This window comes from Orbicella faveolata, unplaced genomic scaffold (assembly GCF_042242905.1).
Source record: "Orbicella faveolata isolate gen_17 unplaced genomic scaffold, um_ofav_v1 contig_24, whole genome shotgun sequence".
Taxonomy (NCBI): domain Eukaryota; kingdom Metazoa; phylum Cnidaria; class Anthozoa; order Scleractinia; family Merulinidae; genus Orbicella; species Orbicella faveolata.
Window position 1 is genome coordinate 31,462,259 of NW_028301552.1, and position 26,163 is coordinate 31,488,421.

Here is a 26,163-nt window from a genome sequence, read left to right on the forward strand (position 1 = left end):
TATGCTACTTTCTCTGACGTTTTGCCTCGCCAAAACGGACTTTTAAGTCAAATGATACAAGGGATCAGGCATTCTGTCTTGGAAAAACGACACATCGGTAAGCCTAAATGTGTATCGTGGAAATCCACGCTGTGGATATCATTCCCATTTCCAATTTCCTATCAACAAAACAATGATAAAAGAATCAAAGCAAAATAAGACCAAGACTTTTGATTTTGTGGAGTCTCTGAAGAGAGCCGTTTTGAACGGCTCCACAAACAGCCGTTTTAAATAATTTTCTTCTTTGAATTTTTCGTACGAAGAAGAAATAACTTTTTCTTCATGTTTCTTATTTTAATAGATCGAGTAGGCTGTCGATTAAGGTCATAGTATATGCTCGGAGGAGAACTACCATGTAAAAAAAAACAGGGCTGCTCATCGGAAATTTTGAGAAAAGCCCAAGAGAGGGACCAAGACCCTGTTTTGTGGGCGTGGCTTGAAATATTTCATCCCTAAGAGGTACCAATTCTAAAACAACACATTATCTTCTGTCATTTTTTTTTTGGGGGGGGGGGGGGGGCTCAATCCGCTAGAAGGTACCGTGGAAGCTCCCGCTGTGGACCTTATGTGGCTGAACACACTAAGAGATACCAAAACTGCTTTTTGACCCCTAAAAGGTACAACGTACGACAAGTACCCCCGTCCTTTTTATATGGGAGGACTCCCCCCGGAGGGTATGCGAGTTTTAAAAATAACTATTTTTGGAATCATAGTTTCATTAGACGTGAGAATTGTGAATGTTTTCGTTTATACACCAATTTAAATGCTTTTGTATCCCAATTTTAACACTCACCCAACTGGGCATTGCACAATTTTTTTTGGGCATGGAGACCACCCCCCCTCCCCTCAAGTCTAAAGATGCCTGTACACCTATGCCTTATACATTTTATTCCTTTCTTTCAGCCACATCAAATGGCATGTCAAAGACAAATGGACCTCAATGTATTCAAAATGAGTGATGAAGCACTACATTTCTACTTATTTACTTTACATTCTTGGGGTGCACGCTTGAAACTAGTTTGTGTCATGACTAAGTTCCTTTCATGACGCAACTTAGCCTGTGAGCAGGCTCACATGTTTAGGTAAGGTATTGCAGGCAAGGGCGGTGGAGCAGTAACTGAGAGCCAGCAAAGCCATTCTTTGCTGGCTCTCAGTTGCAGCTCCGCCGCCCTTGCCCACGATACCCTACCTAAACAAGTGAGCCTGCTCACAGGCTAGACACAACTCCTCATTTTACTTTTTGGAATTAGCCAACTGGTCAGCCTTCCAGTAGTTGGAATTCTTAATAGGGTAGTAACGGGGCCATAATAAAGAGGATGTTGTGCTGTATTTGCAATTATTTGTTTATTTATTTACAGTGTCCCCAATTAAATACAATGCATAATAAATGATACATGATAAATACATTTAACACTTAAATAGTCATTTATTTTAATTTTTTAGCCCTAGTTGTACATGCAAGAGACCTGGTTGTACATGCAAAAGAACATATCCATTTAGAGTAAAGAACTTCCACACCTTGTTTTTATAAATTTACTGGAAAACTACTCTGTTACTTTCACAGGCCAAAACTATGGAGAAATCTCACTTGCTTAACTAGAAACTCCTTTTTTATAAGGTGACAAATGAATTCTTGTAAAAGAAGTGAGCTTAAGAAGGAAGACAGTTTCAAAATGATCAAGGTTAGCTCATTTCCTTCCGTACCATTCCCAAATGCCATCACAATTAGCCATTCAGAAGCAATGTCTACTGTTCTGATATCCTGCAATATACATGTAGTCAATATCAAGTCACTGACCTGATATGATATGATATCATGGTCACTTGGCCAAATTTGGGTGTGGTAAACATCTAATTGTACCTTATGTGGTACACTTAGGCAGTACATCGTGCTCGTTTAGTCTCACCATGGGTATTTTTTTGGGCTCGACTACATTTCACCAAAATATATGACCCAATACGCTGCTGAGCATACTGGAAAGGTAGGATTAAGCATTTCTGGTTAAATTTAGGTACAGCCTGCATGATAAAATATATCTAATCACACCTTTTTGGTTTGCTATAGTGGCATGCGAGGCTTGTTTGGCCATGCAATGGGTATTTGGCTTGACTGTGTCTTACCAAATTACAAATCACAGCTCTACCAAACATGCTTGATATGCTGCTTAAGTGTACCGATAAGTCAGGATTAGGTATTGTTATGGTATACAAAGCTTGTTATAATACCTGCCTTCATATTTAAGATATTATCCAGTTTCCCAGGTTTAAAATCTTACAGGGGACTCTGCAGGATCCTAGAGTGGAAGTGTGGTGGCCTCATGGTTGGTGTGTTTGACTCAAGATTGAGCGGTCTGTGTTCAAGTCCTGGCCAGGATCATTGTGCTGTGTTCTTGCACAAGACACTTTACTCTCACAGTGCCTCTCACCACCCAGATGTACAAATGGTTACCAGCAAATTTAATGCTGGAGGTAACCCTGCGATGGACTAGCATCCCATCCAAGGGGGAGTAGAACTATTCCTGGTCACTTTATGCTACAGAAACCGAGATAAGCTCTGGCCTGATGTCCGCCACTTGTCTCGTATGCAGACTTTACCTTTTTACCTTTACCTTAGGAATACAAGCATTTATTTTTACAACTTATTTTGCCAGATTGCATGATCTGATAGCCTGTCGGTAGAGTATCAATGAGAGCATATGTCTACTGTTTATTTGTCTTTATAAATAAAAATATGGCTGCAGTTGTATATTGAGTAATTAGACATACTTTGAAGATTTTGAAGTGTATTGAGTGTAGTAATCTTCCTCGTTTGATGCGAGCTTTTGTAGCTGAAAAAATGGGAAAAGCCACCAAAGGTACCATAGAGGTCCACAGATATCTTGAAAGTTCTTCTTCCATCCTTCATCATAAATGAAAATGTTATGTCGCCATTCATAAGTTGTCTGTCCAGAGAAAATCAATGTCATTTGAAAGACAAAACACCCAAAGCAACCGAACGCTTGAATTAAACACAGCCATGTCACACAGACCACAAGAAAATAATATAACGTGACACTACCAGTCCACAGTTTAAACACAGTCAAAAGTGGTATTACTTTGCAGATGGCTTCAAAGCTTAGAGGAATTAAAGGGCCAATATTGATGTGCAAATAGTACAGGTTTATAATCACCACATAAGCTGATCCGACGAATACGAATAGATTGAAGACTATAAAGAAACGGTAGTTGGCGTGACCGAGGCAAGATGCCGTGAAAATGCAATGATGGTCACGCCTTACAATGCACCTATCACAAAACGAACAATGGTGTGACCTCGGAGGCGAATTTTGTTCGCAAGATTGACAGTAGAAATATCCATCCCTTTCTTCGTTGCATGTTTCAACCTTCTTATAAGACGTGTCGGTGGTCACTAAGTAATAATAATTCCCAGTCACGTTGATCATAATGTAAAGAAAAACCAAGAAGTTTGTTGTAAACAGTTGCATGGAGTCTCGAAACAGCGAAGGAATCACTTCAAAAAATTCTAACCAAAGTAAAAGAATAATCATCAAGATGACATATCCAATTCCCATGGAATGGGTTCCAAGGATTGTGTTTCGGGGAGCTTTCCCAAAATATCTATGCTGGGTCAAGTCGTTCATCTCTTTGCTGAGACTGTCAAATCCAATATGGCTGCCTTGCAAACCGCCTCTCGGGACTTTCCGTTACTCATACATGTACATATGTCTGCTTTGGGAAAATTCCGCTGTGATTACGCGGGAGAATCAATTTTTTCCACGAGGATCTTCTGGAGAGAATGAAGTCAAGTCTTCGAAGACGTTCAGCGTTTGGTGTTTACCAGTCGCAGCTAATAAAGGAAAATGAAACATCTCTAAAGGAGGAAGAAAGACTCACTGAACCGTCTGGATCGAAGAAAAGGTCGCACGAAGACAATTCGTCAAGCCACTCCAAGAAAACAAGCAAACTTAGCAGCAGTAAGAGTTTGAACACGGAAGACGAGAATGGAAATTTTGATCTCGATGACCAAACTGCTGATATTCTAGAGCCCAAACAAAAAGGAAAAGGAAGGCTATTCAGCAAAGCGAATAAGCTTAGACAGAGTCTGGGTTTGTCCAGCCGTAAGAAGAAGCGAAACGGCTATCGAAGTTATGATCGTGTCGATCTGGAGAACTCCTCAAGTAATCTTACTGCAAACAGCTTGGCTGTGGAGAAGGCAGACAAAACCGACAGCGAGACTGGGAACGACGAATCGGATCAGCAGGAGGAATTGATAGCAAAGAAGAACTTAGATCAAGAAGATTTAGAAGCTGATGGACTTTTCTCCTGGCTAATAAGTCCAGTAAAAGCCAGAAAGTTTTTCAGGTAGTGTGCAACGGAGGGGGTTTGGGGTGGGGGTTGGGGGTGGGGCACTCCCATATGAAAATGACAGGGGTACTTGTCGTACCTTTTAGGGGTTATAAAGGCAGTTTTGGTGCCTCTTAGAGTGTTCAGCCTCAAAAGGTCCACAGTGGGAACTTTTTTCGTACCTTTTAAGGGGTGGCGAATGCTTAATGCGAGACTTTGCGAGACAGCGAGACGCGTTTTTCTTTGCGAGCCCGAGACATTTTGACTTTTTAGATTGCAAGACTGAGACTTCAAAGTGTTTTGAGCGCGAGCGTGAGATGTTCAGACTCTTAAAATTCGAGCCCCAGATTTAGTTGAGAGCTAGAATGAGCTTGTACAGCCTTAAGCCAGCTCAGGCTTGGAACTGACTGGAACTGGAAATTTGATTATAACACACTACGTTATGATATCCTAGAGAAAAATAACTGTTTTTCTGGCGCCCAAACGGACGTTGTGGTAGGTTTTGTACCTTGTTGTGGAATTAAGACAATTAGGAGAAGTTAGGATTAACTTTTTCTTGGAAAATTTGTAAGGTGCTTCATTGAAATTCCATATCATGTAAAGACAAGACGTAATTTATAAGAACAGATAAAGGAACAAATTAGGACTTCGAGACCCTTAGCCTTGCAAAAAAAGCGAGACTCCGAGACAGCTTCGTAGAAAATCGAGACTGCAAGACACACACAGCCGCTAAAAAATGAGACTGCAAGACCCGTGAAATTTGAGACCCAGAGCTTTTGAAGGACCATTCGCCATCCTTCTTTCAGGGTGTTGAGCCAAAAAAATGACTGGAGATAATGTTTGTTTTAGAAATGGTACCTCTTAGAAGTGAAAAAAATTTAAGCCACGCCCACAAAACAGGATCTTGGTACCTCATATGGGTTCTTTTCAAAATTTCCAACGAACACCCCTGTACTTTTTATACGGAAGTCCCCCCACTGGGGGGGGTATATGTAGATGCATATAAGACATATTTCAAGGAAAAGTATAAGCTTACATTTTAAACTAAGAAAATATGAGTTATCTGTATTTTCATTATATGCTCAACTCATCTCCTACGTGAAGGTTTCTGTAACTCGATCAGAAAAGGAATCTTAAAAATTAAGGTAATGACCTACATTTGTGCATTGAGCTCACAGATGTTTGTGTTGTGTCAGTGCATAATAAATTATGGCTTCCGACTTCACAACCAATCAAAAATCAAAATGGACAGCAAATCAGTGTTCTGTTTCCAACTCCTTTGATTTATATTTCAATGGATCGTAAAATTGCTCTGCCCTTCTGATAAAGAATCTGACTCTGATTCTCACGCTAGATATAACTCTCTATTATGCATATGGCCTGTAAATTCTGCAGCCGGTTGGCTTTGGTAGAGAGGGGCAGCTGTATCCCTGTAGCAGATATTGAAAAAAAAAAAACCTCTCCTTTTTAGTGATGTGTGGGAACAAAAGCCTTTGTTGATAAAGAGACACCACTTGACCTATAATGATGGGTGGTTTAGCACCAAAGAAATGGATGACATTCTTAGGAAGGTAAATACTAACAGTTACTGTAAATCTTCCGTTATTTGAAATGATTGTAAACATAACATGAGTGCTTGCAGACTGAAAATGTTCATATGTTATCAGGCTTTTAGCCAGTGTTTGAAAAGAGGGTGTCTAAAATGTGCTATAGGGCTTGCTCAAATGAACAATATATATAAGGCAACATAATTATGAAAAATAAAACAATTTTCTTAAATAAGTTGCCGTCCACGGGACGCTATGTCTCCTGTTAGGAACTCATTGATAAAGCTCTGATCCTGTAACATTGGCAACCACTGTAGGCCACCTGTTTGAATCCTGTTTAAGCCCTGAAAAGATTTTCAGCAGGTTTAATTTGTAATTGCTATATTATTTGTGATTAAAACTGCAATAGTTACATCTTCTTTTCATTAAATGTGTTTCGTTGAACAAGAGACCAAAGATGCTAGCAAAATAAGAACCATACGGTATTTAATTTAACAATTCAATCCGATCTAAAATACAAAGAAATTACATTGGCACGCGGCCTTACAAGTGTTCAAAACAAACAGTAAAATTAACGTAAAGTAAACTTGCCAACCAACTGAAGACTTCTTGACTGGCTCCATAATTGATGTTCATTGTTGCAAACGGTAGGTAAAAACCTTAACAAATATCTGGTGAGCAATAACTGGTGAGTGAACAGACTGGACAACTGGTTAGCTAGTTTGTTTCTGTACAACTGGTAACTCTCAGAATTACGCGACTTTAAATAAAGCGCATTATGCAATAAGCATCATTGCGATATATAAATGCAAATGCAGCACACTTGCAACATTGAACATAAACAGTGCACACGCCAAACTTGACAAATAAGATAAGCTGAATGTTCAGCAAAACAAAATGTAATTACTGAAATATGTAAGTTGGCTTTCCTACATTAATTTTATTGCTTACTTTAGCACAGAGTTTATTTCTCAGTCAACTTGGATGTTACGTCGTATAGAGATGGAAAGAGAGAGACTCATAACCCAAGAGGCAGAGCTCATGCTCCAGTTGTATGGGACTATTATGAGGTGTGTACACTTTTAAATTGCATGACTAGTAGCCTAGTAGAAGGAGAAAAAAGGAATAATAATTAATGATCAGCTTTTCTTTTCTTGTATCTGTGAATATTTAAAATAGACAAATACGCTTGTAGTAAAGAAATGTTGTAGATTTGTAAAAATGTTGCACATTTGTTAATTATTTTGTGATCCAATTATTTAACTAAAGGTAACTTCTTGTTTATAATTGTTTCTGCAATCAATCAATGCAAGTCATGTAAAATACCAGATGAATATTTTTAGATCTCAGCATGGTGCCAAATGCCAGTTTTCACTCAATATGTTTCCAAATGAGCCTGGCAGATAAGATATACTTTTTTACATTACTTTGTGATTCAAAAAGACCTACACCTGAGGAAAACTCATTATGGAAAAAGAAAGTAATCATTGTATTCCCAGCATTTTACTTGCAATGATTGGATCTAAAGTATATGTTGGCATTGCAACAGTGCATGGCTCTAAAGCATGTTCATTTATTTTGTCTGTAGAGTGGCTGCTCTGTTCGATTTCTGAATCCACAAGCCTTTTCACATTCCGTGTGGAAGTTGACTTCACTTTTGCAGGAGTACTTTGGTTGTTTGGTTGGTGCCAATGTGTAAGGACTTGTTTAATGTTTTTAATATGTAGAAATTAGCCCCAAGAAAATATGCACACTAATTGGTGAACAAAATACAGTTGTATAATATACTCTAAATATGTTTAGATGCATGCATTTCAAGTCGATAGCTGATGTTCCTTTCAAGATTCGTACCTTTGTGTAGAGTCAGACTTCATTATTTTTACCTCTCACATACTAAAAATGTATCTACATGTAATGTTGCATAGGGCACTGTTATAGTTCATCTAGTGTAGTGTAGTAGACGAAGTCTGTAGACTCCTCAAGACTCTGTGTTTGACTGATTGTTCTTATAATTTTAGTTATCTTACTCCTCCTGGGTCACAAGGCTTTGCACCACATTACGATGATATTGAAGCCTTTGTTGTACAACTCGAAGGACGGAAACACTGGAGACTCTATAATCCAAGGTATTTACTGCGTGTTATAAAGTTAACATCCTGAGCGAAAATGGGCCCAGTTGTGGGAAGGCTGATAATAATCACACACACAGAAAAATTGTTTTCAATCCAAGTTAAATACATAATTTATTTACATTCTAACATCCTCACAGAGCATTGAACTTCAAACACAAATTCAAATAGGCGTAAGTTGGCAACTAGAGTACAGATCAAAAACTTTCTTCAGAATGGCTTAAATTATATACAGTATCTGTGGTCATTTCCAAACACTTAGGTTTTTTTAAGCAATTACACTGTATATATTTGCAGCTTATACATCACCCCCACCAGATGCACCTTCAGATATAGACTCCCTGCCGTTATAAGCTCACCCAAACGCAGGGCTAACAACCAGTATTCTACCACAGTATTTGGACTTGTCATATTTGGGGATCACCAGATGTTTTCACAGATGATCTTCATTGATGAAAAAGAAGTCGAAATAATGTTTTTTGCTCTCATTGCAGGAGTGATGCAGAATCCCTACCTAGGTATTCTAGTGGTAAGTCTGATCTTTTCTGTTAGGTTGTGAATCAGACAGGCTGTGGTAGAAATTAGAGGGGCACTGATGATTGCCACATACAGTAGCTCAAGACATTACAAAACCCTGTAATCCTGCCATGGATCACGTAACATGAGGAGGATCCAGCATCCCATCTCCAGGCCCAGAGGGCTGGGCGGGGTACTGGGAATTCAAGTGATGGGAATGATAGAGTGGGGGACAAAAATACCAAAACCAAAAAAAATCCTTAGGGCCTCCAACAAAACCCCCCAAAGTCTCTGGACCAAAAATTAACCCCAAGAAAATCACATGGTGAATTTCCAAGCCTTAACTTTATTCCAAGAACTATGCGGCCAGGGTACTACCCATGAATTTTCAGACTGTTTTGAATCCCCCCTCTCTCCCCCAAAACAATCCCTTCTTTACCACGGGAAAAAAAATACTTGTCAAAAAATCCGAGAATCGAAAATTTCAAGCCCAAAAAAAATCACTTGACCATCCCTGTCAGTTGAAATCCCCCTGGAACTTGGGGTAGGGGAGAAGACACACTCTTTGTTCTTCTAAATCTGATGGGATACTTGGCTTGAATGCAGGCTTGACCATCATGTAGCACCTTATACACTGTAAATGGTATCTTTGATGAAATGTGGATGTGCTACATGTACATTGTTAATGTTTTGAGACAGCGGTGAGATTATATGTTAAATTTTGATAGTAAAGAGTTAAAATGGCAGCAAAAGCTACTTGGAAGTTGTATATGGGCATCTCATGAACTCACCCCCTCCCCTTCTCTCTCACCTTTCCTTAGTCACAAAGCAAATATGAGAATGACGACACTACCAAGTAATTAAAGTCTTCAAAATGACATGATAGACTTCGTTTTGAAAAACGTGGTTATGTATTCTTCCCTTTCTTGACAGCTAATTTCAGCCAAGAAGAAATTGGTGATCCAATTCTTGATACAGAGCTTGCAGCTGGAGATATTCTTTACTTTCCAAGAGGAACAATTCATCAGGTCGGTTATGTTCATCAATTTGAACATCAGAAGTTGGTAATGACCCCGGTACATATACATGACATCTGATTTGGCCTTTTTTATATTTGCTTACTTTCATTTTTTTTTTTGCCTAAATTCTTGTGCCATATATTAAGAACTTTGGAAAATAGAGACCACTGGCATTCCAACCAAAGTTGGAATTTGAACTGCAGTGTAACCACTAGTCTGCCAAGTTGCTACAATCTAGATGTGAGAACCAAATAATTTTATCACATACGATGTAGTATGGCGTTCTAGTATGTGTGAAAGTTCTCAAAATAACACTTCAGTCAAACCCCTCCACTAACGGTGACCTCTCTGAAACGGCCACGTTTTTTGTCTTGGCTGACGGATTTTACTTTCAACAACGGCGATCCCTCCTCAATGGCACGAAAATAGCTACAATGATAATTTTATCGCGGTGGTGACAGAAAAATGAGATTTCTACAAGTGAAAAAAAAAAAAAAAAAAAAATGGCGTTAGTTGCACTTAAATTAGTCTTTCAACGACGGTGATTTCTCCACAATGGCAATGCCACTAAAGCGCGTCCCAACTGCTAAAATAACCCCAGTTAATCAGTGACTGACAAACAGTAAAAGCAAAAACCCACTTTTTATTGTGGAAGGTCACGAAACTTGATCCATACCACGTGTTGTCGGTCTCTGTTTCTCTTTGGTGTCTGTTTTATTGAAATACTTTGAATGTATTTGTTACATCCCTAATTAAGCAGGTGTCTTATTACGCCCCTACCTCTCCATAACGGCCACCTCTTTTCAATGGCCACTTTCCTCTGTGCTCAAGGTGGGCGTTGTGTAGAGGTTCGACTGTATTGATTGTGATTCTTTATTTTTCAGGCAGACACACCAAGTGACACCCATTCTTTGCACATCACATTGTCCACATATCAAAAGAACTCCTGGACAGATTTTATGGAAAAGGTGATTATCATTAAAATAACTTACTGCTGATTTACTTTAGATGAAAGAGCAGATCATGCTAGAGCTTAGGCACCTATACAAGTCAAGAAATCCCCTGCGAAACCCAGAAGTTTTTTATTACCCTGTGCAACAGGGGTGCAAAAAGTCCTTGAGAATATTAATTACAGTGTTTCAAGCGAGGTAGTCTCATTTTAATGGATATAAACCCTCTATCAATGATACAGACATAGTGTGTATGGCATTGGTTTGGACTAACACTGAATTTACTTCTGTCGCAGTTAATTCCAGGTGCACTACAGATTGCATTTGAGGAAGATCGTGAATTCCGCCAGGGTTTGCCTCTCAATTACCTGGACTTTATGGGTGTGGCAAATTCGGAATTGGTGAGCTGCTATCCTTGTACACAAATCAGCATTATCCTTATCCGAGAAAGCTCTCCTATTCTCCTTAGTACTTCCTACTTGATGATAAGCATCCTTACAGTTTGCTTCTTCTATTTTATCAATATTGGTTTTGAGTTTAGAGGGACTTCTTTCGTTAAGTTTAGCGTTCATGTTTATCCATTATCAAGATAACAGGTTTTTGTTCAGGCACTTTAAATTAGCTCCTGGTAACAAATCCCTTCTCCAGTGAGCGCTATTTCTTGAGTTCCTACAATTTTACTTAGCACCAGAGCGGGGTTCTAAAAGATGCTCCTTCCATGATGTGCCTGTGATATTTGCTACTCCTATTTCCCATTACTCAGTCTACTTTTATCGTAGTTGATATTGTCTGTGTTTTAAACCTACATTACTGATAATAGGGAGTTCAAGAAACCACGACGGCGACGCAGAGGACAACGTCGATTAAAAACTGGCTTTATATTTTACCTACGAATCTCGCGATACTCTTAAGTCATTTACTTTGTTTATCACAGTCAAAACTATCACGAAGCACAGTAAGTAAAGGACACAGCGATAAATTTGAAATACAAATTTTAAAAATAGCCGTCGTGGTTCACGTTCTTCAGTCAACGCAGAATTTGGTCATTTCACGTTGTTGTCTTGCAGAGGACGGCAAAGAAATGTACCAAGAATTATAACGCACGTGCACAGCCATTGTTCTGCTCATTAAACCTTTGGTTAGCCACGTGCCCGTTGCCGTTGCCGTCGTGGTTTTCTTAATAAACTCCCTAATATACCTGGCAATTTTGACGTTACCTTTGTTTCTTACGGTAGAACACCAAAGAGAGGTCCGAGTTCCTGAAGAAGGTTGAAAACCTGATGATGAAATTAGTTTCGCATGCTCCTGTTGATGCAGCTGCAGACCAGGTAGAATGTGTTACAGAAATTGTTACCGTGACAACGTACCTTTCTTTCCGAAAACTATCTGAGCAAAATTTGATTCACTTTTGACACCTTTTAAAAGTGTTTTAACTAATTTGTAGCGTGATAAACTCTTTCCGGCTCTTACTTGGTGTAGAAGACACAGCTGAGATAACACCATAGGGAACAAAAGGACAAAATAACGAGAAAATTAATGAAAATAATAGGTTTATGGGGCAGTGTTTTTTTGTGACGTATACTGTGCCTTCCACATCAAGATTAGAAGGAGCCCTCTTTCCTCACTTTCTAACTGCAAGAAAGCTATATTTTCCCTCAAAGTTAAAGTTTATCTCAGTTTCGTTTATATTAACTCCAGAACTTGTCCTTATCATAGTAATTTGACCTTTTTGATATTCCTTTAAAAACGATCCCAGTTAATTTAGAGTACAATGTACTTTGTCCTTTTTCACGTTTTTGTTTTTCGTGACGTGTAGTTGGCCGTGGGCGTTCTCCGTGATTGTTTGCCTCCAGTACTAACAGAAGGTGAGTGGACTCATGATAATAACAACGTAACGTGACGCAACGCAACGCAACGCAACGCAACGCAACGCAACGCAACGCAACGCAACGCAACGCAACGCAACGCAACGCAACGCAACGCAACGCAACGCAACACAACACAACAAGGATATGAAATTTTCTTGTCCCGGAGCAGCGAAATTAGTTTCCTCAACATATGTATCCCGCGCGAGAACTAGTAGATATTCGTATCCTAATAAATAACCTTTATTTCGTTTTCTTTTGTAAATTGCAGCAAGCGTTTTCAGCCAACTATGTTTTTTTCCCCAAAATTTGAGGTTGATTTATGGGTGCTTTGCAGATTCAGATAAGTGAGTCAGAGATGTAAAATTTTGTTGTAGGAGAAGCAAGGAAAAGTGTTTTTGGAGACAATTCATCGTGGAAGGATGGACAAATCTCTGACAAGGTTACTATTGGTGAAGACACAGAAGTTAGACTGATTCGCAAGGGAGTAGCAAGGTAAGAACGTTTCTCTGGACGGGGAAAGCGTGATTCTTCCAGTCTCGGAGTTTGTACAGTGCACACCTCAAATGCACAATGTTGTTTTCCGTCAAGGGTCCGGTTGGTCAGGGATACTGGACGCCATCCCTCGATAATTGTAGCCTGAATTTTTGTTTAATTGCAGGCTAGTGGTCGAAGGTGAAGTAATAACTGTTTATCACACCCTGGAGAATTCCCGAGTCTATCACGAGAAAGATTTAGACAGTGTGGAGTTCGGGTTAGAGGTAAGGTTGTTTGCTGACTTGTCAAGAATCTGTTGGTGTAGTTTGTTGTGTGTTGTCGCGTGTTTTTCACGACTTCCCTCGTCGTTGAAGTACCTGGTAGTGGTCAGACTTAACTTAACTTAACGCAACGTGACGCAACGCAACGCAACGCTACGCAACTCAATGAAATTTTAGGTCACCGTACAGAGAAATCATCTGATACTTATGATACTTGCTATCTGTTAAATTAACCTCAGGTCTTCAATTACCCGTCTTTTCGTTTTGTTGCGTTACAGAACTACCCGGTAGTGGTCAAACGTAACTTGACCCAAATCCCGTGTAGGTTTTTTCATTTTGTTGGATCTTTCAAGAACTTGCAACGTCCAAGATGTTTGTAAGGACATGCTAGGAACAGCGCTAACTAAAAAACGAGTCGATGCTCAAAACTGCAGAAGAGAGCAAGGGGATAACATTACAAAGTGTCCGTACATGTTCAACGGACAAAGTTGAAAACAACTGAGTATGATTGTGTTTATGGTCTCTGTCAATTTGGCTTCAAAGTAGGTCTTGGACATGAGATTGATACTTGCTTCTGACAGCGGTAGTTTTGGCGGGAAATACACGCGTGCTCTTCCTGTGGGTCCGAATGGTTTTCATGCTAGCCAATCAGAGGAAGCCCAGCCAGTCCCGAAAGTTGTCACGTGAGGAAGGATGTTGCTAAGCAACAGCTACCCTGAAAACTGTGGGCTGGTGAATTGAAAAGCTGCCTGCTACTTCCACACTTTGAAGGAATTTTAGGGTGCCTGCTTTGCAATATCTGTCAACACCAAATAATTGCATTAAAGAATTGCTTCTCTTTATTTAATAGAAAATACCTTCAAATATTTGCATATGTTCCCCTGTGTCAGTGACTCCAAAAAAATCGCTATAGTGGCATGCTATCTTTTCCAAGCTTCAGGATTTGAAATCATCTTTTGCACTATTATTTTTCAGGCTGGACCGGTAGTGGAGAGTATCTTGAGAAGTTTTCCGGATTATATTAAAGTGAAAGACCTACCTCACGATGACATCACTTACAAAGTAAACCATCTTCACTTTTTGTCTCTGCGGTGTTCTCTTATAGCTTACTTAAATGCGGTTGTTTTCAGGTGAAGATTGAATTTTGCTGTTACTGTTCCCGGTTTTGCTTATTTTATTTCTTCAGATTGACCTGGTCACGTTGCTTTACGAGAAGGGCATCCTCGTCAGAAAGTGAAAAATATTCAGTAGAGACTGTGGTCCCCTTTGTGATTTCATTCCGTTTGGCGAACATGGCTGCGCGCAAAGACTTGAACGCGGAGTGATCTTTGCCAGACAACATCATGACTGACGAAAGACTGGGAAGAGAGGGATAAAGAAGACCTCACTCCGCCAACCTGTCCCTCACCAAGACAACAATGTGAATCTCTTTTTCACTGTAGCCTCCCTTCGAGATCTAAGATACCCATCACGCATGGTTGTTAACTCAAGAGAATTAAACAGCAGTAAATTCCTTTCTTTTGCACCCAAAAGTTTGCCTGTGCTAAAAGTTTATGTTTGGTGCAACCATTTTTGAGTTTCGGTGATAGAACCATGTTTTGCATAGCGCATCTTGTACAATTAAGCCTAGTTTTTTTTTTTGTTTTTTACATATATCTTGACCTAGTAAATATGTCTTGGTCCACACAGATTATCGTGCTGTAAAAGTACTATATTTGAAATTTTTGTTAAGAATAAAACTGAAATATTGAACTTAGTTTTCACTTGCGATAAGCGATATTTTCTAGTCACGCGTTCCGCGTAGTTCTGGCCCTCTCTCTGTCACGCAACGCTACACTGTACTTTGTGCAACAGAGAGGCGGCCGTACAACTCGGGGCATGCGCAGATCTACTGTAGTGTAAAAAGTGCGCAAAGCTGAAAAAAAAGGGAGTATCTGAGATGATAGATAATTATGCAAAAATATCATGTTTGCAAGTAAGTGCTGTTACTTCAAATAGAGACAAACAGTGTGGAGAGAATTGTAATATACATTAGGGTAGTTATTTGTAAACAGTAATAAAAGGCAATTGATTTTAGGAACTTTTGTTTTGTTCTCGTTTTAAGTTTTCTCAATTTGCAATGGGTACAGCGAGTTATAGCTTGGGTAAGAATGTGACATCTAGAAATCTTAACTTGAATCCAGACCCCAGTTGTTCAAAGGCTGGATAACGCTATCCACCGGATAAATCGCTATCCAGGGGATAAGTAATAACAAAACAAACCACGCAATCCACTGGATAAGATAGCGTTATCCACCTTTCGAACAACCCGGGTCAGACTTTGAATCGTGTTTTGCATTCGGTAAAGTTTGGAGAACTACTCCAGGCTATCGTGGAAAATTAATATTTATTAAAAACTGGATCAATGGATAATGGATTCGAGAGTTTTCATTAGCTTAGCCATCATATCATGATGGCTAAGGGTTTTGAGCCATTGTATCATGCCCTACAAATATGGTAAGGGTACGTGTGATGTTTTAGGGCGTTTCTATTTTTGTTTCAGTTTTTCTCTATTTCTGGGGCGTTTTTAACAACAACAATTATTCCACTCACGCTTGTTGGATAAGAGCTGATTATAGCCAACGCGGCGCTATGCACCTCGTTGGTTATCTGCCATCTCATATCCCACGCGCACTCGGGAATAATTGTTAATTATTTAGGTGGTTCGCGGACCACCTGATCATGACTAAGACTAAGAGAAGCGAAGGGTTGTTGGGACGAGAACGGCTAGGTGTTTCTTCTCTACTAGGTACAGCTTAGCTTTTTGATTAATGGGGGTCTGACTAAAGGGACTGGATTCAAATATCTACTAATTATAATATTAATTTGATAAATAATGTATAGACTGTTCGATCGTCGAACGCGGGGAAAGAAGCGCTAGAGAACTAGACGCAAGCGCGAAACTGCACCCGCGCTTGCTTCCCTTGCTTTTTCTATCGAGTGCGTTGAAAAATAGACAGGCTAAAAGTAAAAAGCTAAAAGTATGTTGATTTTAAGGTGAGATTTTGTAATAAGTGCGGAGACTTAGACCGGATGGCGAGCGACGCGAGCCAGCCATGATACTGTTATAGTGGAATGCATTTACTGATATATCATCTGAGTCTTGGAGAAGAAACCTCTCTGTTTCCGCACTGATAGCGCGGATTCTGGGAACGAGATTGAGTGGGTGTTAAAGACCCGCATTGCCTTTTGGGAATGATTGATGAGTTGGCCGAAAAAAAGTACTGATTCGTCCAGCATGGCGGCGAATAGTTCCACTTTACAGAAGGAAACTGGGGGAAATCAACATGAATCTGCGATCGAACTTCCACCACCATACACTTCAGTGCCACAGTATCAAGTGGAAAACCCAGCAGTGATACATAATCCCACAGTACAACAACAGAACAATGCGTGGTATCCTCAGGGAATAAATTCAGGTTATCCTCCATTTTCCTATCCTGGAGGGAATCAACCACCGCCTGGATATTTTACATATAATGCTACTGCGGCTCCTTCGAGACCTGGCGTTCAGCTGAGCGAAGAAGAAGGCCATCGAAGGCAAGAGGCAGCGATTCGACATGGAATCGCTGCGTCGGTGGTGAGAAGGCCGTTCGGCCGACGAAGCTGCACTTATCGACTCATTAGACTCGGTATCACGTTGTTCCTTCTGGGAGTTACACTGCTCATTGTTTTGGGCGTTTTAATCGTCCGTCCCGCCTTGAACGACACGCAGCTTAAGAGCGCTCAGTGTAAAGTCATCTCCAGCTTCATGACCGGTGTTTACAAAAGCTGCGACTGTGGACGGTATTGCTCTTCAAAATATCCTTGTCTTGAAATACAAGTTTCTTATGACGCCGACGGAAAGAAAAACACAGCTTACCTATACAGAAACGTTTATGCTGATAAAAATCAGGTGAGAATTGTTTTCTCTTTCCCAAGAACGCTAAATATAAATTAATTTATTGTGAGTCTTATGTACATTTATCAATAACAAATTGCGTGATAAAATTTTCAAACCATGCCAAAGTGTTCTTCTTGGAACAGATACATTGATAACTGGAATTGTGCATCAGTCAATTCCAGCAGTGCCCATCCCCCTCCGGGCAACCGCGGGGCATTTGCTCACGTTGTCAGTCCCGGGGGTGGGGCATCCGCAATTTTATTGCGGCCCGGGGGCTGGGCATTTGTGTACCCCGGGGCGATCCCCGGGCATTCGACACACGTGTTTTGGAAAGTGCCATGGATGAGTTCATCGGGAAAGACGAGGCGTTTGTCGAACAATGGTTTCTCAATTTTAGATATTTCTTCATTACTTGTAAGCATATAAATATAAGCGACAAAGTGAACTATATTTTGTTTATCACAAAGCAATCACTGACATGAACACGACTATTTCGCATTTCGCATTCAAAACTAGCCTAGCATTTTTTAAATTCATGAAAGTGTAGTTAAAATACTTAAGGTTTGCGAAATCAAATGATGCGATCTTCAAGACAGATCCCGCGAGTTTAAAATGCAATGCATCATCATTTAAAATGTCTTGATTCTTCACAGAAAAAGTAGCCTGCGAATACAGGTGCCTATCATCGCTTGCGGCTGGGGACACGTCTGCCGCAATCCCAGCTATCCTCTAGCAAACTGTTAAAAACAAATGTAAAGAAATAAATAGAATCAGAATCAACTAACACGTACTGTTGTCCTTGAAGTCTTACCGTTACAATAAAATACTGAACAGTTGACCGTTTAATTCACTGATTAATTAAAAAACTGTGGAGGTGTTGGAATGCGACGATCCCGGGGGCAGGGCATTTGCCCTCTTTCTTCGTCCCCACCCCAGGGAATTTGCCAATTTTTTTTAAAAAATGCTAATGCCCGGGGGTTAGCCCGGGGGGGGGGGGGGGGGGGATGGGCACTGCTGGAATTGACTGATGCATTACTTACTGCGCAATGTTGTCGAGGCAGACCATGTTAGTAATTTTAAAAGTCCACGAATTTTTTGTACATGTACAAACATCGAAGTGCTCGTTTATAGATATCTCCTATGGATGGTTGCCTTAATCAATAAGTAACTGCTAATAGGTATTTTGTTTATGTAAAGTTATTTAATCTTGAATTCTATGTGTAGTGTTATCGTGTAATATGTAATGTATATTATTTTGTAACTCCTCATTTCTAGTTTGTACGTTCTTCCCTGTTGGCACCCTCATTGCAATTTGTTAAATGTAATTGTTTTAATGCAAATTTACATGTAGCTAAGGTTGCTATAGATTATGAATTTTAATGTGGTTATTATATCTGCCAACTCTTGTGCATTAGGTGTGAATCTCACGCCTTGGGATTGAAAACCTCTATCTCACGCTGGGTTACCCTTATGGGCCAAATTCTCTCGCCTGATTGAAAACTGTAAGTGGTTGCAGCTTTGCTTGACACAATTTCCAAAATATGTAAACGAAAACCAATGTAAGAAATGAAAACTATGTGTAGATAATGGTACTAATTCCTTCTTGAAATAGAAAGCACTGGGAGCGGGGTTGCATCTAGCAGCGATACACGTCCTGAGACTGGGACTGGGAAATGGCAGGGCTGTTTCTGCTTCCACTACTGGATACAAATTTGGTCAAAATAAACTCTTTAAAGTCACTCATAAGGCAGGAAACTGTGTCCTAACTTCAGAGTTGTCAGTTATATTAAGAGTTTTCGCATATGTGAGTTTACTTGCGGGAGTTCAGTTGCCGATTGTTATAAACTTTTAGAAAATGAATCAAAGTTTATTCCAGGTGAACTTTTCAACAATGGCAATCGGAAGACTTTGGATGTCTTCGGAAGTTTTTGGATGTCTTTGGGAATCTTTGGATATGTTCGTGTGGTCTTTGAAAAACCTGGCGCTCCCAGGATAAAAATCTCATGACTATAACTATAAAATTTGGCAGGTATAGAATTTTAATAATAATAAAGTACATCAGATTGAAATCACTCAGATGTAGATCTCTACACAACATTTAGTAGTGCTCTTATTGATGCGAAAAATTAGCCAATGAGTGTGTGAGAAATTTGACTGTTAGAGTAAAAGTTATTGTTTCTGTTTCTTGGAGTGTCTTGTTGGGAGCAATTAGTCTATCAGTGATTTAGATTAGACAGTGAGCTGTGGCTGACCACTGCTCAGAAAACAAGACTGTGTAGTTAACAAGTTTCATGAGACACTCTAAATAGCAAATTGTATGAGCGTAAGATCTACAAAGTGATAGTTGATTTGGCTGGTTGGAGGTTGAATAAAGTATCCCCCCCTAGAAATCGAGAGCAAATAATCTAATTGTTTTAGTATAATCCTTTGGAATTTCCTTTAATTAAATGATGATTTCCAATAATTTTCTCTCCACTGTATTAAAATTTAAGCTTTAAATCGTGATATAAAATTTTAAGTTGTGTACAAGCAAATCAGTTTTTCCAACGAATTATTTTAAGATTTTTAATGTCACAAGGCTGTGCTGTAGAAGTATCCGGGTGCTGCAGAGGCAACTAACTTTTGCATTTGGGCAACTGGAAAAAGTTACTTTTTTCATGTAAGCTTTAGTAGTGGGCACCCAGGATTTCATTGTTAAACAAACCTTGAATGTCCTTTTACTCTTCTCAGGAATTTAACTTCCATTTGTTTCTGAATGCTCCACTGAAACTTCCAAATTCTACCTTTAGCCTTGTACACTTTCACTTCATAAAAATCCAGAGCTCATAATCTGAAAGTTAATCAGCATTTCCACCTGCTTTTGCTATGGGGGTAACGTTAAAATCTCTTTACAACTCTTGGATTTTCTTTTTATCTTACAGTGCAGTACTCAGCCATGTGATACAGCCAAGTGGTCCAATAAAGAAGATGTGGACAGCTTTCAGAGCGAATATGGCCAAGTCGATGATGAATACAGATGCTATTACAATCCCAAAACTCCCGATGAGGCATATACAGAGAGATCTAGTGTGAAGAGTGATAAGGTTGCGATACTGAACTGCATCCTGTGGCCAATGCTCCTCATTGGTATCAGCATTGGCCTGCTTGGTACACTGTTTTTGCGATCCAAGGGCCTCTGCTGCGTCAAGAAGAGGAGTGGATCCTCTGTGCCTTACCAAGACCTCCAGCCTACAGCTTGAAGGTATGGCCAAAAAAAGGACCAAAGACATTCCAAACAAGAAACAAAGAAATACATAGTGATACAGTGTAACCTTACTGTTTCAAACTTCCCTGTTATCTCAAACTCAAAACATTTTTTCCTTGGACATATTTCTTTTTCAGACATTCACTATCAGTCAAAAACTTGGAAACATTTGGACCTGCATGGAAGTATTGTTATTGTGAGCTTTTAGTTAGGGGGTTGTCATCTGTCCTAGGTACAGGTAAAGTCTGCTTATGAGCCAAGTGGTCCATCAGCCAGCCAGCCCAGTTTCTGAAGCATGAAGTGACTAAGAATATTTCTACTCCCCCCTGGATGGAATGCTCATCCATCGCAGGGTTACCCTCAGTGTTAAGTTCGCTGGTACCCCTTTATACACCTGGGTGGAGAGAGGCACTGTGAGAGTTAAGTGTCTTAGGTATATAACATCCCTTAATTGATGGATCAAATTAATTAATTACATTGTGAGTTAAGTCACGTGGCAAGTCAGTGCCTACATATTATCTATCAAACCGTCAAATGCAGGATTTATTATTTTGGTGTTGTCCTTTCAGGCTTTTTTGTCCAAAATTTGGTCACTCTTCTTTGATCAGTGTAACTCTTGTCCCATACACACTCACCCTTCAGTTTGAATTTGTGCTGTTATACCGTAAACTTCTGAAAGTAATGACCCTGGTTACTTTCGGAATTAGCAGCCTTTGGGGCTCCTTACTTTCGATGGGTTGTTACTTTTGAGGGGTTGTTACTTTTGGCGAATAAAAATTGCCATATAAAGTTTGTATGACTAGGCTCTTCTTCCAGATTAAGTCTATATTGCAGCAACGTGGGTGAGCTCTTTATGTCTAGACTGTGCTGTCAATGGTTGAGAGGAAAGTTTGTTAGATACCATAAACTGTTTCTACTCTGTACCTCATAACACACTGCTAGGTTAGTCTGCTGTAACAATATTTCAGTGTGATGGTCAAGTTTTGAATATAAATTTGAAGAAACCTTCCTTTTTGGTATGCTCCTGTTGAAAAAGATATAAATTTGAATCAAAGTTTCCTATATTTTACGTTCCTGTTACTTGATGAAAATTCTCCAGGTTTTGTTTTAACACTGCACAACATTAACTGATGAATGGCACGAATTTTCATGATGCTTCGTGGCAGGAGTGATACCTTAAAATGTTGTAGAGTACTGTACATCAAGTTACCATGTGTGACTATTGATTAGAGAAATAAATATAATTTTAGAGTGCTGGCTACTTTCGGGATTTGTTAACGGCCACAAATTTGTGATATTACTTTTGTGGGGTCATTTCTTTCGGAAGGTTACAGTAGCAGTCTCCTGATTTGTGCATTTTCTTGGCTCTATATTGCAAAATGACTTTGTTGATTTGTGGAATAATAAGGTAAGACTTGGCTTCCCCTGAAGTGTATATCTGTGTACACTGACGGACGTCTGAAAAGTCACCTTCTCCCTAGCCTCCTAGTATGCAAACATTCCAGTGTGTTATGTAGTAATGTTATAATGTGATACACAGTACTTGCCTTGCAAAGATTTCTGTGGAATTCACTTAGGGTTACAAACCCACCAAAAATGTTAAAATATGAGATGAAGGAGTGCCTCAGAAATTTTTTTGGGTGCATTTTATATGAAGTATCCTCTCCATGTATGTATTTATGTGCTTAGAGCACTCAGACTCTAGGTTGTTGGTCTTAATGGTGACACTGTCACAGTTTTAAAACATGAGGTTCAGTCCAGCAGCCATGAATTAAGCCCTCTCAGTATACCTCTAAAATTTTACTTGATTTTACCATGTACAAGTGACAATTGAATTCCTTCATTCTATCACCTGAGGTGAAAGTTTTTGTGTTTTTTGTTAGGCAAGACATGCCGAGGTATGTTTGTTTAAAGGGTAAACAAGTTGGCTCATCTCTGGAAGAGAAAGCTTCAAGCTTAGTTACCTTGTTAATATTATTACTTTGTTGTTATAAAATGATATTGTCGGTTCTCAGGTCAAATACATAACTACAGCTGTACGTAGCACAAGGGAAAATAGTAGCATTAACTGTATAACAGTAATATTTAGTGTCAATCTCACATAAACATTCCTTGCTGTGTTTACTCAAGTAGTTTTACCCAAATAAAGAAAATTGTTTCAGCAGTATATAGTGTGGTGTTTTGTGGTACTTCTCTCCTAAAAGGACAACAGAAGGCTTAAAAATATGGGTTATTGACCAAGCATGAGATATTGGCCATCTTTTTTTTGCGTGTTTTTGGATCGAGGCGGAGTCAAGGTCCATAAACACGCAAAAAGAGGAACGAGGCCAATATCCAGCCACCTTGCGTTAACAAGCTTGGTCAATAAAGGATTTATTATACGGCTTTCGGGAGAAATTTTTTTGCATGATACAGCGGGTAGTCCCGAACGGACAGATAGCACCATGTTCGCCGCACGGGTAGCCAATGACAGCGCAGGATTTTGTGTACGGAACCCGCCATATAATGAATCATATTAATATCTATATTACCACTGAAAATTATGGAAGGAAGTTAATAAGATTTGTTAAAAACGGCAAGAAAAAGAAAAATTTTCCCACCAAGATCGACGAAAACACCAAAACCCGTGGTCATCTTCCGAAATTGAACGGCCACCATTTTGAACATCTTTTCTTCCGGTTACTTCCAAAAAAAGTATCAGCCATCATGTGATGTCACTGCACACATGAAAGTTTCCATGTTTGGTTATTTTCTGTTTGCAGTTCGTGGAAACCTAACTACAAAATCGTTTGTACTGATAACTGTATTTAACGAAACATTTGGTTAGGTTGCCGTTGACTGCAACGAAAATAGAGAAAATTGCATGCTGAATTTTTATCGCCGCGTTCGAAGGGGAGGCGGGGAGTGTCATTATTTTTGGATATTAATTCTTCATTGTAAATGCAACTGACGGGGAGTGGGAGGGTACCCCATCTGTGGGCTATATAGGTTTGTGCCGCGGGAAAGGGGATGGCTTTTCAGGTTCTCGATCCTTAAACAGGGCGGTGTAATCCTCCGAAACGGTACCTAAATTGCATCAGCTAAAATTCCAGTACGTAAGTGCCCAGTTAAACAAAAAAACAAATTCTATGATTGATGCTTAACCTTCAATGTTACAGAAACGAAATAAAGTTGACCAAATAGTCTCTTTTATGAGTGTTTTTATTTCTTAAGTGACTTCAATCCCTTCAATTGTGGCTTCGTGAGCACTCGGAAACAAACTTGAGCTTGGCAACAGCATAGGGTCGTATATAGTGACTGTTGGAGCAAACAGTGACCGTCAAGTGGGAGATATTATTTCAAATGCAAATAGTCCAGTGTTCATGAAATATGCCACGCCTTTACGTCAAACTATGGCAAACATACTGGATGTTCAAATTGAAGCTTTGTTCGGCCGCGTTAAAATTCACTTCAACTGTCTTCAAACGATTTCCAGTTTAAAAGGAAAATGTTGCAATGTTTAGAGTAGCAACGATTGCATCCGGGATCGTGGACGGCAGGTATATTTTGCAGGTCGCAGGTTGAAATTCAATTATAACTGGAAAACCGCTGGCACTAAAAATAATTAATAAGCTATATACTCGTCGGCGGTTCTTACATAAAGTAGTTCGCGTCTTTCACATAGTGAAAACACGATCGATCCGCTGTAAGCACTTATCGATCGACACGCGGAGACCAGTGAAATCTCTTCAAAGCCATCTGGATGGCCGCTCCTCAGATGTTTCCATCGATTCCATATTTGGCTCGGGTCTTCCCTCAACAACAGAAGATTGCCATCACAAATGAAGCATATAAATAAAGAAATGAAATAATGTAAGTCTTAAGATTTTAGCCGACGGAATATACTAGCACAAGCTCAGTGTGCTTTCGTTTTGGTACTAACAGGGAAGAAACCAAATATCAGCAGATATTTCAGATGATATTTCAGATGTTTCTTCAAAAACGATCATTCATTGCAGGCTTAAAATAATAGGAATATACTCTCCTCCCATCGCTTCGGCCGGTTTAGCACTTAGGTGGAAGCCACCTTATGGAGCGATTGTAAACAGTGTCATGTAACAGTCACGGTAAGTGCACCACCTGTACGTTTCTTTTAAGTGCCAGCGGTTTTCCAGTTATAATTCAATTTCAACCTGCAGCCTACAACCTGCAAAATATACCTGCCGGATTGCGGATACATATCACGTGACGGTGTCACACCTCTTGTTGACGTCGTCATCCGTCTGCACTCTGATTATGAAATTATTAACATTTATTTTGTAGATAAATGCATTCGTTATTGCATGATATCATGAATTCTTTTCAGGGGGTCTAAAACAGCCATAAACACATACAGCTATAGTTACAGTGTATTGGGTCGAAGTTATTTCTGGTAAAAAACATCCCACTTAATTCTTGTTTCTTGCATGTGTGATATTAACTTTCAATTTCTAAGTGTTCTTTTCCTGATCCTAAATGACCTCTTACGCTCAAATATCAATATTCTTTTTTAAAAAGGTGCTTGCACCACGTACCTTGTTCAGCTGCGAATATCTGTGGAAAAAGTCACGTTATAAGCTCGCAGTGGAAACTTAATTCCAATGTACCATTTAAGTGTAGGAAAGACAAAGACTAAATGTGTGGCGTAACATTGAGAAACAGACCTACAGTAGGACCTTGCATAAATAGTAGAGCGTATTCGTGAAAAAATCACGAGGTACGGAGAGAGTATTTCTTTGGAGATCCTATACTCGTGGTAAACCTTTGGAGTCCAGATGGATTTTTATACAAAATGCTTTACTCGTGGTAGTAAACTATACGAGTGCGAGTTAATGTTCTTTGAAAAGAAAATGCCATAAAATTTCTCATCTATCGTGATACAACACAAAAGAGATGTTAATATATACTGAGTGTAGATTGTTTTCGAACAACAATATTCTTATGTCGCCGTAACTGATACAGATTTGGAACAACAAATCCAATTGTCATGGAAACAAACAAACAGTTGAGCACTTGGCTTTGATGTTACACGCAAACCTTAAACATCAAGGGAAGTTCACTATTGGGGGCCAGGGAATCCAACTTTTAACTACAACCGCTGTCTGCTCTGTTCATTAGGTCTCTAGAGTCTTCCCTTAACTGTTCTGCAATGACTGAATGTTGTGTGATTTTGAGGGACTTAAGGAAGTCCACTCTATATGCTGTTGTACTGGTAATGGCTCTTTTCCTTTCGCTGGCGCTTCTATCATCGTCAGCTCCGACGGGTAAGTTATTAAGAATTGTACACGCTTTAAGTTTCAGTTCTGCTCCTTTTGTAATTGTTACTAAGTCGCTATGGTTAACATGAAAACAAATTTCAGCAAAAAGGCAAAAAAAAAAAAAAAACCCTCCGAAAAGTGCTATAGATTTATACCCCTCGCGTTATTAAAAACATCAAGCCATATTTTTCACTTTAATGCAATGTTTTGGCGTGTTGTTATTGTCTATCTTAAATTCTCCAGACGATCCAAAGCTTTGACGGCACTAAATTAAAATCTATAGCGAGTATTTAGTTGATTGTACCGAGTAATATTAATTACTTTAGTTAATATCAAGAACAGCAGTTTTCTTATAGGTATCCATTTTCAGTCTTATTCTGTCACATTGCTTACACTGGAGTTACTGCTATAAAGGCATTTTACTGACCCAACCCATGGAATTTTTTGCCTCATGTAGGACTTAGATGTTACACGCATATCTTAAGTTTCGTTAACACAGTCTGCTAATATAGTAAGGGAAAGGTTGATCTGCGAATCACACTTGAGAATAAGGA

At 39.4% G+C, this 26,163-nt stretch overlaps 3 protein-coding genes across 3 annotated transcripts; 2 read left to right on the forward strand and 1 right to left on the reverse strand.

Annotated features, from left to right (window-relative positions):
* Nucleotides 1-1,441: 1,441 nt before the first annotated feature.
* LOC110064973 (palmitoyltransferase ZDHHC22-like) lies at nt 1,442-3,745 on the reverse strand. The gene has a single exon (XM_089291382.1). It carries the CDS (start codon nt 3,678-3,680, stop codon nt 2,796-2,798), a length of 885 nt encoding a protein of 294 aa, XP_089147508.1. The 5' UTR covers nt 3,681-3,745; the 3' UTR covers nt 1,442-2,795.
* An 18-nt stretch (nt 3,746-3,763) lies between these two features.
* LOC110065052 (ribosomal oxygenase 1-like) lies at nt 3,764-15,247 on the forward strand. Its single transcript, XM_020772162.2, has 15 exons — nt 3,764-4,401; nt 5,855-5,954; nt 6,887-7,000; nt 7,519-7,625; nt 7,949-8,056; nt 8,554-8,588; nt 9,509-9,603; nt 10,479-10,562; nt 10,841-10,945; nt 11,780-11,872; nt 12,361-12,409; nt 12,787-12,904; nt 13,071-13,170; nt 14,143-14,229; nt 14,354-15,247. The coding sequence occupies exons 1-15, from the start codon at nt 3,836-3,838 to the stop codon at nt 14,402-14,404; spliced, it is 1,812 nt and encodes a 603-aa protein (XP_020627821.2). The 5' UTR covers nt 3,764-3,835; the 3' UTR covers nt 14,405-15,247.
* A 1,136-nt stretch (nt 15,248-16,383) lies between these two features.
* On the forward strand, nt 16,384-22,500 carry LOC110065015 (uncharacterized). The gene is made up of 2 exons (XM_020772115.2): nt 16,384-17,101; nt 20,011-22,500. Exons 1-2 carry the CDS (start codon nt 16,409-16,411, stop codon nt 20,326-20,328), a joined length of 1,011 nt encoding a protein of 336 aa, XP_020627774.2. The 5' UTR covers nt 16,384-16,408; the 3' UTR covers nt 20,329-22,500.
* Nucleotides 22,501-26,163: the final 3,663 nt, after the last annotated feature.